The following is a 15,191-nucleotide window of genomic DNA, read 5'->3' as shown; positions in this document are numbered from 1 at the left end:
CCCAGGGAGACCATTTCAAACTAGAAACAGAATTATCTTTTAAATTTTCAAAGAATTTGTTTATACAGGGAAATTTATATATATCTGTCTCCTTGAACCCTAGAAGGAAGGGAACACATATTTGCTTGGAATCAACCGTTAAGCATGAGAAATGTCTCATGCCTGGGATGTTTAAAATAATTTCCTGTCTGAGATTTGTTGAGCTCAGGATATTTTTCTTCATAAAAGTCGCTGAGCTTGTACTATCTTATAACACTCTCCGGTTAATTATAACAGAGCAACAAACAAGAACCTGAAGTTGGAGGACTTCCCTGGTGGTCTAGTGGTTAAGGCTCCACGCCTCCAGCACAAGAGGCATGGGTTCGATCCCTGGTCAGGAATGTAAGATCCCACACACCATGGGGTATGCCCCCCCCCAAAAAAAAATACAAGAGCCTGAAGCTGAATTTCAGGGGCAACTCAAGCATACTGAGGGAAAGAATCAGATCAAACCCCTGACCTACCAGATCTCGTATTCCTTAAAAGTCACCCCAAATCAACAGGGTCTACAATCCAATTTTGCACTCGATTACTCTATACAACTTGTAGTCTGAAACTGTCAAGTAAATGCCATATCTCGATTATTATAATTGCTCCTAATGGTATAGTGAGGGCCTCCCAGGTGGTGCTAGTAATAAAGAATCTGTCTGCCAGTGCAGGAGATTTAAGAGTCAGTTTCGATCCTTAGGTTGGGAAGATTCCCTGGAAGAGGGCATGGCAACCCACTCCAGATTCTTGCCTGGAGAATCCCATTGACAGAGGAGCCTGGCAGGCCATATAGTCCATAGGGTGGCAAAGAGACGGACTCAACTGACGCGACTCAAGATGAATGCCCATAATGGTTTAACATACTCCTTTTGTACACATCAGGGCTCAACAAGACAGTCAGCATTTGACTAAAACTCGTTCACAGTAAAAACTATTAGCTTTGGGCTCTAAAAGTTCCTGATTTCACCCAAGCCCCAGCTTACTCAATGCATGTTTCAAATGTCCGATATTTCTCTTACCTTGAATGACTCTGAGCCTGTCTTCTAGGGCATGAGTAGTAAGGGATCTGGGTAAGTCATATGATTAGACTGATCAGTTGCTGTTTCACCAAATTCCTGAAGTCTAGCCTCCATACCTTGCTGTCCAAGAGTGTGTGCTGTACCTAAAATTCACTAATTAGCCATGAAACTTTTTAAATCAATTGACAAATCTTCATTAGAGGTTCAAGATAATCACAAACAATTCAAAAAATCTCCAAGGTTCACTGCAATTGATGCTTCTAAATACTCAACCGGATTCCACAGTAAAATACTTCAATGGAATTTTGGTTTTTTGGCAAAATTTTTTGTCAAGTTCTAGAGGAATAAAGCACTACATAAGGAAGGTGATCACATATTTTATCATCCAAATGGAGACAGCGAATAGTAAAAAAACACTGAATTAGCAAAAATGAGCACCATAAATAATTACACAAAGACAGGAAGCATAAATCAGGATTGTCCCGAGCAAACCAGTACATAAGGTACTCCTTTCCAAAAAGCACCTCACACCAAAAAGTCTTTGTCCCTCTTGGAAATAAGATACAAAATGAGTGAGGTTAATGCAAAAGTAGTAAATGAAAAGACCAGGGAAAGAACTCTGTGCAGAGGTAAGAGCAAAGACTGAATTCCAGACTAAAATGAAATCCAAACTGTACTGTGAGGTATGAGAACATGGCCCAAAGATTCTTTGACATGTTTCACTGAGGAGAGCAGTCTGTATCCCCTTCCCTTGAATCTGGTCTCTTACAACAGTTGACTGATAAAAGTAGGGGACAGGGGTCCCTCCAGTACTGGGCATGGATCTCAACACACAGGCTGCTTCCACTTCTGTATTCTGCTGTTGTTCAGGTCATCTATTCCTTGCTAACATTCCTTCTTGCTTCATCTATGAGTTACTGACAGACAGATGGGTCCAAGTCTCCAGTTACTATGGGGGGTTGCCTATCAATCCCTTCAGCTCTATCAGTTTTTGCCCCATGTGTTTTGACACTTTATTGTTAGATACATACACTTTAAGAACTTTCGTATCTTTTTTAGAAAACTGACCTCTCTATCATTATGGAATGCCCTTCTTTACCCCTGATGGTCTTTAGAATCATCAGAAGTGTCTGCTTAGTCTGAAATGAATATCACTAGTTCCAGCTTTCTTTTTTCTTCCCCCATTTATTTTTTATTAGTTGGAGGCTAATTACTTTACAATATTGTAGTGGTTTTTGTCATACATTGACATGAATCAGCCATGGATTTACATGTGTTCCCCATCCCGATCCCCCCTCCCACCTCCCTCTCCACCCGATTCCTCTGGGTCTTCCCAGTGCACCAGGCCCGAGCACTTGTCTCATGCATCCAATCTGTGATCTGTTTCACTCTAGATAATATACATGTTTCGATGCTGTTCTCTTGAAACATCCCACCCTCACCTTCTCCCACAGAGTTCAAAAGTCTGTTCTGTAAATCTGTGTCTCTTTTTCTGTTTTGCATATAGGGTTATCATTACCATCTTTCTAAATTCCATATATATGTGTTAGTATACTGTATTGGTCTTTATCTTTCTGGCTTACTTCACTCTGTATAATGGGCTCCAGTTTCATCCATCTCATTAGAACTGATTCAAATGAATTCTTTTTAATGGCTGAGTAATATTCCATGGTGTATATATACCACAGCTTCCTTATCCATTCGTCTGCTGATGGGCATCTAGGTTGCTTCCATGTCCTGGCTATTATAAACAGTGCTGCGATGAACACTGGGGTGCACGTGTCTCTTTCAGATCTGGTTTCCTAGGTGTGTATGCCCAGAAGTGGGATTGCTGGGTCATATGGCAGTTCTATTTCCAGTTTTTTAAGAAATCTCCCAGCTTTCCTTTATTTAGAGTTAGCATGGTATATTTTTCTCTCTCACTTTACTTTTAACCTGAGTCTTTATACCTAAGGTGGGTTTTTGGTAAGGCACATATACTTAGTTCGATCTTGTTTTTTATCCAGTTTGACAATCTCTGTCTTTCAACTGGGGTATTTAGACCAATTACATTCAAAGTGATTTTCATAAGTGCATTAATATCTATCCTATTTGTAACTGTTTTCTATTCATTCATTTATCCTTTTCCTTCTTCTTCTTCTGCCCCCTCTAATTGAGCATTTTAGATAATTCCATTTTATATCCATTTAGTGAATCATATATCGATCCCTCATTTCCTGTTCAGCTGTGAAAAATGATACCATATGGAACAGGTACAACCTTTTCCTGTCCAGCCCTTCGCAATAGTAGGTTCACAAGCAAAATAAATGACAGTTGCTGTTTTAACTCTCTAAGCTTTGAGGTAGTTCATTTGCAGTAATAAATAAGCAGAACATTCCTAAGACCATTCTCAAGGCCTTGACAACTTTTCAAAGCTCAAATCATACCAATCTCCCCTGAATCCCCAATCACACGGGGCTCTCTGAGTCTGCAGAAAACACCAAGTTCTTTCAGGGTCTGATGGGAAACCCTCTCATCCCTGCTCTTTACTTGGTTGGTTACATCTCCTTCTCCAGATTTAAGTGTAAAGGTCCCCTCATCACCAAGGCTTCCACTGGCCATTCACATAAGGTAGGCACACTGCCTGCCGCTGCCCCTGACATAAACACAGAAGCCACCACCCTCTACCTTAATTATTTCTCCTAGCTCTCTTTTCCTTTATGTGATTTAAAATTACAGATGCTGTAACTCGTTTGCTGACTTGGGGCTTCCCAGGCCGTGCAATGGTAAAGAATCCACCTGTCAACACAGGAAACGCAACAGCCGCGGGTTCGATCCCTAGGTCGGGAAGATCCCCTGGAGAAGGAAATGACAACCCTCTCCAGTGTTCTTGCCTAGGAAATCCCATGGAGAGAGGCACCTGGCGGGCTACAGTCCATAGGGTTGCAAAAAAGCCAGACACGACTGAGCAATGAGCACTCAGGCTGCTGACTTGAGTCATTTTTGCCTTCTCCACTAGATGACAGGCCCCAGGGAAAGCAAAACCCAGTTTGGTCCACCATTAAGGAGAAGGGGGTGACAGAGGATGAGATGGTTGGATGGCATCACTGACTCAATGGACATGAGTTTGAGCAAACTCTGGGAGGTGGTGAAGGACAGGGAGGCCTGGCGTGCTGCAGCCCACAGGGTCGCAAGAGTCAGACACGACTTAGCAACACGAACAACAACGACATATCCATTGCTTGGCCCAGAACACCAAACACGGTACCAGCTTAGTAAACGTCTCCAATGGAAAGAGCTCTTTTAAATGGGCAATGCCTCTACACATTCCTTGTTGAGACCAGAGCTTCTCAGATGTGGCACTACTGACACTTTGGGCCAAACAGTTCTTTGTCGTGTGAGACTGTCCTGTCCGTTTGTACAATGTTTCACAACACCCCTGGCCTCTCAATGCCAGTAACACCACTACCCCTCCCCGAGTTATGAAAGCAAAAATGTCTCCAGGCATCAGCAAATGCATCCTGGTTTAAACTAAAAGGATGACAATGATACTGAAGCAACTCAGGAATGTGGGTTTGCTTTAAACTGAAACCAATCTTATCATCATGTCATTCCGAGCCCTCCTCAAAAACCACTTAAGCTGAACAACAAGAGAGTTCTCTGACATCATAATAATTGGATATTCTACACTAACTCTTTCAAAGGATTCCTAATTCCAAAGAATGTGTCTGTTTTCACCAGCTAGACTACAACCCTAAAGACAGGAAATATCACTGATTATTTTGAGGGTCTCCTAATCAAATGATCAAAGAACCCTGATAATGAAAATGGCTAACAGAGGCTATCATGAAAATACTGTTTAATAGGAAAGCTATCCCCGTGCAGTTTAGTCTAATGATTCAAATCATGCTTCTTGCTTAAACAATATCCTCATTGTCACTTTTGTCAAAAAGATTAGGTATTGTTTGTGTATCTGCTGCAAACCAAAGGAAACCAGCTGTGCCCGCGAACCAGCTTGCAACGCCTTGCATTCTTCTTCCAAAGGAAGTCTGGGCTGAGTCTGCAATCTGAATAGGCTTTAAGATTTCGAAAAATAAAACTAGTAGATGCCGGTTTGGGGGCTGTCATCCTCCTCAGACTAGGTAAGGATAAAAAACTCTACTTTTCCAACATTCATCTGTACACAATGAGCAGCCACTTGGGAAATTACACGGTGCAAACTCCATTCATTCCATTTTTAATCCAGTGTCTCTTGATGTACACTGTAATGCCGTACGTTGTGCATTAAATTACAAAACTAACACTGACTGCATTATCATAGCCTGCTGCCGTATTTCATACCATGTGACGGACAGTGTGCTTACAGGCTTGATCTTTGAAGTGATCTGTGACAGTAAGCCAATGGACCCAAAGTCAGAAGGAAATCAGAGCAGGCCGATTGAGAGCGGAGAGCAGCAGAGCCCATAAAATGTAATCGGATTTGTCTCTCTTCTGTACAGTTTCTGTTGGAGGGTAGATAACCTCTCAAGACATTGAAAGTCAGCATGACGGTCCAGGTGTCAACACTGAAGACCAAGACCTCAGTGAGCCCGGAGTCCAGGGTTCTCCGTCTGGGGGATTCTGGCTTGTAGAATTCCTCACACTCTCCTGATGGGTGTTTCAGTAGAGCTGACCTTCAGGGCCCAGCAGCAAGAGCCACCGCCTCATTAATCTCACATATTCTGAAAAGGTGGTTAACTGCCACTGCCTTTCTTCTTGCTACCTCTTGTTTTAATTAACAGCATTTCTTTCCCCTATTTCTCTTGGGCCTTTGAAGAGCTCTTTGAAATGTATTTAGTATATTTCAGCCTTGGTTTGGCTGTAGTCTCTCAATTTATGAGGTCATTGATTTCAAGTTCAATTGTTTGGCACAAATTGGCAGAAAGACACGCTAAAAGAAGACTGGCATTTTCAATCACATAAGTCTTGTGTTACAAAAAGTGAGCAAATTCCTCCATTGCTCCTTCCTATTGACCTCTGAGATAACGATTCAGAGCTGGCACACACCAGTGTGGGCAGGCTTCTCTGTCGAGCGGGCTCCCGCAGGAGGAAGGTTTTGGCATCTTCACCTCAACAGAAACTGAAGACAAGCAGGAAAGAGAATGACCAGAAATCAGGAGCATCCATGGGATGACTAAGTCCAATACTCTTAATTCCAGAGACGGAACTAGAGAACAGTTTCTCTTCCTCTAAATGACAGGAGAAGTATGAGAAAATCAAAAGCAAGCACCAATAGGACTTCCCTGGTGGTTCGGGGGCTAAGACTCAGCGCTCCCGATGCCGTAGGCCCGGCTTCCCGCTGCATGCCACAGCTAAAAACAGTACCCCGACAAAGAGCTGAGGCAGCCAAATTAAGAAATACACTCATTTAAAAAACAAGCAGCTACAGTCTCCATCCTCTGTAGATAACACAGGAAGGAAAAGGGAGGAGTCTGGAATCTGTCCCAGGCAAGAGTAAAGGTTCTCACCACTCGTGGCAGGGGGTGGAGCCCGGGAAAACTCAAGCATCTGGGGTGAGGAGGAGACGCAGGTGCAACCCCCCAGCAGATCCCAGTGCAGTGAGGAACACACAAGCCCACCACACTCCAAATCTGGGAGCTGAAGTGACTGGTGCTCACAGCTCCTACCTACAACAGCCGGCCATTCATGTGCCCACCCATGAACAACCTGCCAACCCTTTCAAGTTCTGTTGCTTAACACCAATCCCACGTTAACAGTCAAACACAACCCTTGTGCTTTTATGAAAATTTGCACAATAACTCAAATAAAGCAGCTTGCTTTTACTTTATGGCCCTCAGGCTTTAACAGACTTTGGGAAAACTCTCCCAAGGAGTCCTACAGATGCACACAGTGATGAAGGAGGCTGGGTTTAAAAGCACATGAGGCGATGAATTCAATCAGTCACCACTGGAGAGAATAAATACTTTACTCAACATTCTTCTTTTTGAAATTTCACACCATTTCCTGTGGGCCTTTCTGACTGCATTCTAGCTTATACAGAATATATATAAATAGACAGATAGATAGATAGATGCTGTGGCCACCTGATGCGAAGAGCCAACTCATTGGAAAAGACCCTAATCCTGGGAAAGATTGAGAGCAAGAGGAGAAGAGAGCGACAGAGGTTGAGATGGTTAGATGGCATCAGTGACTCAATGGACACGAGTCTGAACAAACTCTGGGAGACAGTGCAAGACAGGGAAGTCTGGCAAGCTGCAGTTCATGGGGTCGCAAAGAGTCGGACACAATTTAGTGACTAAACTACAATAACAACATTCTAACTTATACAGAGTTATTTATAGTATATGGACCATCTCCCTTCAAAACTGTTAAGTTTCCTGAGGGCAGAATCTGTATCTAAGTTTCTTTCTGTCTACCTACAGCACAAAAGGAGCATAAGAACACTATCGTGAACACTCGCCATTAGTTTTAAAAACTCAAAAAACGTGAACAAGTCTCTGAATGTACAAAACGTCTTTTGGAAAACAGATGATTTCAAGGTGCTGAACTAAAGGTATCTTTAAATGCCACAAGTTTTAAAATGTAGAGTATTATACACTGCATGATTTTTTTTTTAATCCTATATTAAATGTTACAGGGATTTAGAAGAGAGAACAAAACCAGGAAATCAAACCAGGAAAAAGATTAGTAGCAAGAGTGATGATAAACTGCCTCCCATCCCAAACATAAACACACATAAGCACAAAGAAAGTATTAAGAAGCTAGAGAACAAAACAAAACAAATCTCTACTCAAACATGAAACTGTGGGAGGTTCAAAACTTTTCTTTTTAATAAGAAAACTTATTTGTGAGTGTTTTATGTTGAAATGGTTGCAGTTAATCAGTCACACGTTTTAGAAGCAAGTTCATTACCAAAAAGCTACACAGTATAGGAATCTCAGACAACTTCTCCCCAGCCTATGTACTGTTACAGGATCAAGAAACCCAAGAGAATTCAAGAGTAATAAAAAAATCTTTCTATTTCTTCCCAGGTTTCTAAACAATGGCTAACAGCAACAGTATCAAAGTCAAAAATTACACAAATCTTTTGACTGGGGGGGGGGGGGATATTCTTTGCTTATTTTATTTGAACCATGAAATAGAAGATGACTTACATAGATCATAAATGGAGATGGTAAAGAAGAATATTACCATGCACACTGATGCTAAATTAGTGAGGTCTGAAATGAATGAGTATTATGGATTCAACTGTACCCTCAAAAAAAGATATGCTAAAGTTCTAAGTCCTAACTCCTCAGAAAGTGACCTTATTTGGACATAGCATCTTTACAGAAGTAGTCAAGTGAAAATGAGGTCATTATAGTGGGCCCTAATCCAAAATGACTAGCCTTATAAAAAGGAGAAATTGGGATGTGGAGACAAACATGTCAAAGGAGAACACCATGTGAACATGAAGGCAGACATCAGGGTGACACACCAGCGAGTCAGGAGATCGCCGCACACCTCACGAGCTAGGAGAAAGCAGGGACGCCAAAGATCGCTGGCACACCTCACGAGCTAGGAGACAGCCAGGGATGCCAAAGATCGCCGGCACACCTCACGAGCTAGGAGAGAGTCAGGGACGCCAAAGATCACTGGTACACCTCACGAGCTAGGAGTGAGTCAGGGACGCAAAGATCGCAGGTACACCTCACGAGCTAGGATAGAGTCAGGGATGCCAAAGATCGCTGGGACACCTCACGGGCTAGGAGAGAGTCAAAGAACACATTCTGTCTTACAGCACCAACCCTCAGAAAGAAATCAACTCTGCCAATACCTGATCTTAGATCTAGCCTCCAGAACTAGGAGATGATACTTTCCTGTTGTTTAAGCCACCCAGGCTATGCTATTTATTTTAGCAGTCTAGCAAACTAATAAGCTCTATGGCAAAATCCAAACTTGACACTTTACACATATGTAAAATGCTCACCATTCAAGTATCAGTGGTATCTCTACAAATGACAGGCAGCTTCATTGCAATATGATAGCTGCTCTTGAGGATGATGCTAAAGATAATATTTAAAGATGGAAGCAGGAAGACTTCCCTAGTGGTCCAGTGACAAAGACTCCCAAAGGATGGCGCCTGGGTTTGATCTCTGGTCAAGAAACTAGATCCAATATGCCACAACTAAGACCCAGAGCAGTCAAGTAGATAAATTAGATAAACAATTAAATTTTTTAAAAAAGGAAGTAGGGATGCAGACAGCTACAGGAGACTGAGTAGTATTGGAACAAGGATCCCGACATTCAGTTGACTCTTTAAAATCATGTAGTGCTTCAGAAGACACACCAAATTCAGCTCTCCAATGTTGCTAGATGCATGTGACTATTGTTCTTTGGCCTGACCTTGCCACTGTAAGGCAAATAAGTCAAGCAGCCTGTCATCTCCTAAAGCAGGTGAGTGGTCAGTGGATTCCATCTCCAGCTGGAGGAAATTAAATAGTACATGTGACCAGAGAGTTTTAAACAGCTCAAGAAATGCTGACAAGTTACACTGAAACCTGCTGGAGTGAAAAGTATTAACTGTCCAGAACTATCCCTCTCAAAAATTGTAGGTACTTAAAAAGCAGTCTTCGTTTTATTCAGGCATAATAAACAGAGAATGTTTCAACTATGTCTCAAGATTTTATCATAAATCTTAAGCATCTGAGTTGAAATCTTGCACTTGGAAATCACGTAAGCATATCTTTGGTGGGAAGGCACTGCAAAGTGATTGTCTATTTTCATGTAATGAAATACTATGTTTGCTTCAGTTTGATTCACAGTTAAAATAAGTCAGAGCATCCGGGAGAACCATCTGGAATACAGCAGGACCAAGTCTTTCCAAGAAGACCTTATCCTGTGGAAGAATAATGGTTAGGAAAAGATGACCTCAAACAAGACAGACATGAGCCAAGACAAGCTCTATCACTAATAACCTGTACAGACTTGGACAAGGGACTAAATTTCTCTAAGCACCAAGATGCCTGGTCCAGAAGAGATGGCAATAATATAATAATGGGGCCTATCTTACAGAGTGTTGTGAGGAGTAACTGAGACAGTGAATATATCATACTTTACACAAAACAATTGCTTAATGCAGTGTAGTTATCTTCACCTTCTTAACATCAAAGATGCAATTTAAGTTTATACAGTAGAATACTATTTTTCCTTAGGAAAAAATAAGAAAACTTGGGAAACAACCACTGTTGAAATTAACCCACCCAGTGAAGCCATTATCATAATACTCCATTATGCTCAAGTGACAGAATGAAGTCATTAACAGCCCTCTAGATTTTGTTATTTCATTCCCCATATTTTTTTCCCACTAAAAATTTATAAGGCTTTTTTAAGTAAAAAATAAAATCTCAAAATTAACACTCAATTTTTGATCTACAGCATTCCTGAATTTCCATACTTATATATCTTCCTCTATCAGAAATATTGCTTCACCTTCTTAACTTAAAAACTATGAACAATGGCGTAAGACTACTTTCCAGAAAAGCCAGAGTACCTCAATAAGCAAACAGTCAAAATTTCCAATTCCAAGTTTAGAATGATCCTTCACAGAACTGTCTTCTATAGCTCTTTAATTACTTACCTTAGTGAGTAACTCAATTACCGCTAACTAATTGCTTAGTTGGAATTTCCTATCTTTCATAATGACTTAAAAGAGGGACAAAAACAAGGGTAGTTTACACGTTACATGTTACCAAATACAGTAACTCTGTGTTCTTAATAAAAAAGGGAGAGGGAGGAGGCATATCTGGAACATACAGAGGCAAGCTTCTGAAGCATCCAAGTTTGTGGGCTTCCCTGCCAGTGCAGGGGTGGGGGCTCTGTAGCGGGCACGAGTTCAGTTCCTGGTCAGGAATCCCACATGCCACTTACCAAGGCCAAAATAAATCATCAAATTAAATTTAAAATTACCTCACTTAAAAAAATTTTTTTTTAAAGAATCCAAATCTGTGTCCTGATCCCAGGATAGCATGGGGGGAAGAAGAGCTGCTTCTCTCTGTGGAAATACTTACAGCATGAGGCCAAAGGAGACAGGAAGAAAGAGCTTGTGGTTTGTTAACTACTTCTGAAAGATGGCGTAAAAGCTCAGTTTAAAAAGGTGCCAAGAATGGTCAATACATTTGACGCTGTCAAATCAGTCCTCTTATTCTTGAGCAAACCCTAAACCTCCAGAAGAAATCAATCACATCATTCACCTGGAAATGAATTCTCATTCGAGGGTTCCACCTCCAAGGAGAGAAAGAGAAAATAAAGGTGGGGGAGAGGTAGGAGAGAAAAGACGAACTGGGCAAGTCTGCAAAACTTTGCTCACAGAAAAAACCAATTCTAATGATTTGCTAAAACAAAGACAACAACAAATAACAGCAAACCTGAGGGAGGAAAGTCTACTGTATGTGAAAATTATTTAAATACACTGTTATTTTGTACTAAGAGAGCAGGTATACTTTCGATATGAAATATTCAGAAACGAGTGAACTTACTTGCTTTTCCCTTTGTATACTGTAGCATAAGATCCTTCCCCTAGTTTTTCCAGTTTTTCATATGAGTCAGCTTTTCCAAATTTGGGACTTGTTGGCTAAAAATGAAGCAGAGGGTAAACAAAACAGATTGTATCAAACTAATTAACAATAAATAACCCAATTTTGCTGAAAATGTAGATTCTCTATCAGTTTTTAAATAACTCTTCTCTGATATAAGAATGTTTATTTTTAAAAACATAATAAGTGTTCAGAATACAAAACTAAGAAAATGCAAATGAATACAGTGTAGTTTAAATTTACCCATGATCTAATCACCAACAGGGAACCACCAGCAGTGACTTCTTCTACTGCTCTCTTTATGCTGATGAATGCTTTCTAACATTCATCACTGCAGATCACACTACAGATACTGTTTTATAGCCTTGCTTTTTTCACTCAAAAGGAATATTTTCCGTGTTATTATATAGTCTTCTAAATTGTGGTTGCTGTTCATCACTAAGTCGTGTCTGACTCTGCAACCCCATGGACTGCAGCACACGCTCCTCTGCCCTTCACTATCTCCCGGGGTTCACTCGAATTCATGTCCAACCATCTCATCCTCTGCCACCCCCTCCTTCCTTTTGCCTTCAATCTTTCCCAGCATCAGGGTCTTTTCCAATGAGTTGGCTCTTCGTATCAGGTGGCCAAAGTATTGGAGCTTCAAGCTTCAGCATCATCCTTCCAGTGAATATTCAGGGTTGATTTCCTTTAGGATGGACTTGTTTGATCTCCATTGAGACCAAGGGACTCTCAAGAGTCTTCTCCAGCACCATAATTTGAAAGCATCAGTTCTTTGGCACTTAGCTTTATGGTCCAGTTCTCACATCTGTACATGACTACCTGAAAAACTAAATTAGGGGCTGGAAAATTTAGCCTACCACCTAGTTTTACATATCTCGTAAACTTAAGAAAGCTTTTTATATATTTTTAATGCAGAAGGAATCTAAAAAAGAATAAAAGTTCATAGCATGAGAAAATTATATGAAAATCAAGTTTTAGTGATAAAGTTTATTGGAACACTTGTTGTTTAAGTCGCCAAGCTGTGCCCTACTCTTTTGCAACCCCATGGACTGTAGCCCGCCAAGATCCTCAGTCCATGGAATTTTCCAGGCAAGAATACTGGAGTGGGTTGCCATTTCCTTCTCCAGGGAATCTTCCAGACCCAGCGATGGAACCCGTGTTTCCTGCATTGGCAGGCAGGTTCTTTACCACTGAGCCACCAGGGAAGCCCATTATTGGAACCAGTCGCACTCATTCATTTACATATTGTCTTACGCTTTTTCGACTTCCCTGGTGGCTTAGACAGTAAAATGTTGGCCTACAATGCCGCAGACCCAGGTTCAATCCCTGGGTTGGGAAGATCTCCTGGAGAAGGAAATGGCAACCCACTCCAGTATTCTTGCCTGGAAAATCCCATGGACGGAGGAGCCTAGTAGGCTACAGTCCACGGGGTCGCAAAGAGTCGGACACGACTGAGCAACTTCACTTTCACTTTTCACTTTTATGCTTTTCAAGCTATAGCAGAATTATAGTTGCTATAAAGATCATATAGCCAACAAAGCTGAAAATATTTACTACCTGACCCCTGTTAGAAATCATGACTGTATAAAATTTAGTCATATAAAGTTATCCCTCTGATACCTTTCAGCAATAATACAAATAATCAAATACATTCAGATAACCCTAGTTATTACAAAATGAACTCTCTTATGTCCACATACACCAATCCTTAAGGTTCAGCTGCAACAAAATCATTCTCCCTTAAGAAACCATACATCCTATTACGACCACAGAAGTGCTAAGAGCAAGTGGTCTCATCACTCTTGCTGCGGTCAACTCCCACCCCACTCTCACCAGACAGCAAGAAAAAGGGGGTGCTGTCCTCTATGAGGATAAATTATCTGTTATTTTAATGTCTCTATAAAAAGATAGTATCAAAACACATTAAAATGATAATTCTATAAAGCATTAATAACTTCTTCAAAGTATTATGTAATCACAGTTTTAAGTACATTTGTAACTGATAAAAAGCTGCTAATGACTGTGGGGTACTCTGTAATAAACCAACGTTAGAAGCTTAGGGAAAGAACTTAATGTTACACTATCCTGACCATGTGTTCTTATACCACTTATGAAAAAACACAATTTACCTTCAATGAATCTGACTCCCACAGTTTATAAAGATTCTATGCCCCAAATTGAGCAATGCTGTTTACCTCCTTCCTACCAAGAATGCCACAGTATGACTGAAAAGATACTTTTCAAAAACAATAAATCAGAAATACAAAAGGGAAACAAAAAAGAGTGTCAATTTTTAATCACATATTTTGAGGAATTCTAAAGTACAAAAAGTAATCTGAATCAAAACTTCAAAGAAGAAACTGGGGGGACTTAGAGCCTTGATATGTAGGAGAAAACTAGTACAGATAAAAGAATTAGGAACCTCTAGGTAAATAGGAGACTAATCACCAGAGCTGAACACATAATGTCCTCCCAAGCAAACTGCAGGACCATGTGCAGAGGAGACAGCTGAGAATGTGGGTATTCAGGCTGGAAAGGCAGAGAGGACTGAAGCGGCTAATAACCAGAGAAAGAATAAAACATCTCCCTCCCTCAAAATGTAGTCCCTGCCTCTCACACAATCACTAGAGACAATGTACAGAAAACAGAATAAGCTGAGAGCAATTCTAAAATACAAAAATGAGTATACAACCAAGAATCACAAATCATTTCAGGAATACCAACATCTTACTGAAAAAGTAACAACACTGAATAAAAATAACCAGTATCTTAAGAGAGATCCAAGAAGATATTATATTCTTTAAACAGAAACAGAGATTTAGAGATTAAATATTTAATTAATGAAATAAAACATGTATGGGCCGTGACTAAAAGAATGTACACAGGTGAAAAAGTAATAAGGTCAATGTTTGAATTGAATTTTCAAAAAAAACTCTAAGGAGAAGTTACATTTAAACAGAAAATTTTTTCAACCAGCATAGTATTTTTATAGATTTAACAATGGCTGGAAAAAGACAACTAAGCAACTGATACTCAAGACAGTTGAGTATCAGCTGGGATGGAAAAGTTGCAATTTTACCACCCATAGGGAAAGAAAAGATACAGAATTCCATTTTATCCTCATATAAGTTATAGCTAGAGTGATGGGGGAAGTGCAGGAAGGCAAGAGACAGTAGAAAAATAAAAATAAAAACATACCGGGATTTATTGGATTGTTAAAGACAGACTGCAGATACTAATTAACTCCACATGCATAATTTTTAGTACATCTATTAATACTCAGATGGTAATTAGTAGAATAAATAAGATGTACAAATACCAAACAAGTTAAGGAGAGAAAGAATGTAAGAGAAAAGCACAAGGAAGAAGGGAAAAGAGGGTAAAGAAGGGGGCAGTTAGAGAAGGGGCATATACTCAGTAACAAAGCATATAAAGAAAATCATAAAATAAGAAAGTTATATCCAGACATATCAATGTTTATAATAAACAAAAATTTAAAAATTTCTCTATTAAAAGAAAGTTCTCAGATTGGAAAGACAATCTATTGAGAAAAGACAAAAGAAATTAAAAAAACACACACAAAAGAGCA

General features: G+C 40.2%; 1 protein-coding gene across 3 annotated transcripts in view; it reads right to left on the bottom strand.

Annotated features, from left to right (window-relative positions):
- The window catches only part of CDK14 (cyclin dependent kinase 14), a 638,693-nt gene that overhangs the window by 461,151 nt on the left and 162,351 nt on the right, over positions 1 to 15,191 (bottom strand). For all 3 annotated transcript variants that reach the window (XM_043873241.1, XM_043873240.1, XM_043873242.1), the window contains one exon: positions 11,543 to 11,637. In XM_043873241.1, coding sequence (XP_043729176.1) covers positions 11,543 to 11,637 — 95 coding nt within the window. The remainder of the gene's footprint in view (positions 1 to 11,542; positions 11,638 to 15,191) is intronic.

Source organism: Cervus elaphus, chromosome 18 (assembly GCF_910594005.1).
Source record: "Cervus elaphus chromosome 18, mCerEla1.1, whole genome shotgun sequence".
Classification (NCBI taxonomy): domain Eukaryota; kingdom Metazoa; phylum Chordata; class Mammalia; order Artiodactyla; family Cervidae; genus Cervus; species Cervus elaphus.
This window is presented reverse-complemented; position numbering and strand designations above follow the sequence as displayed.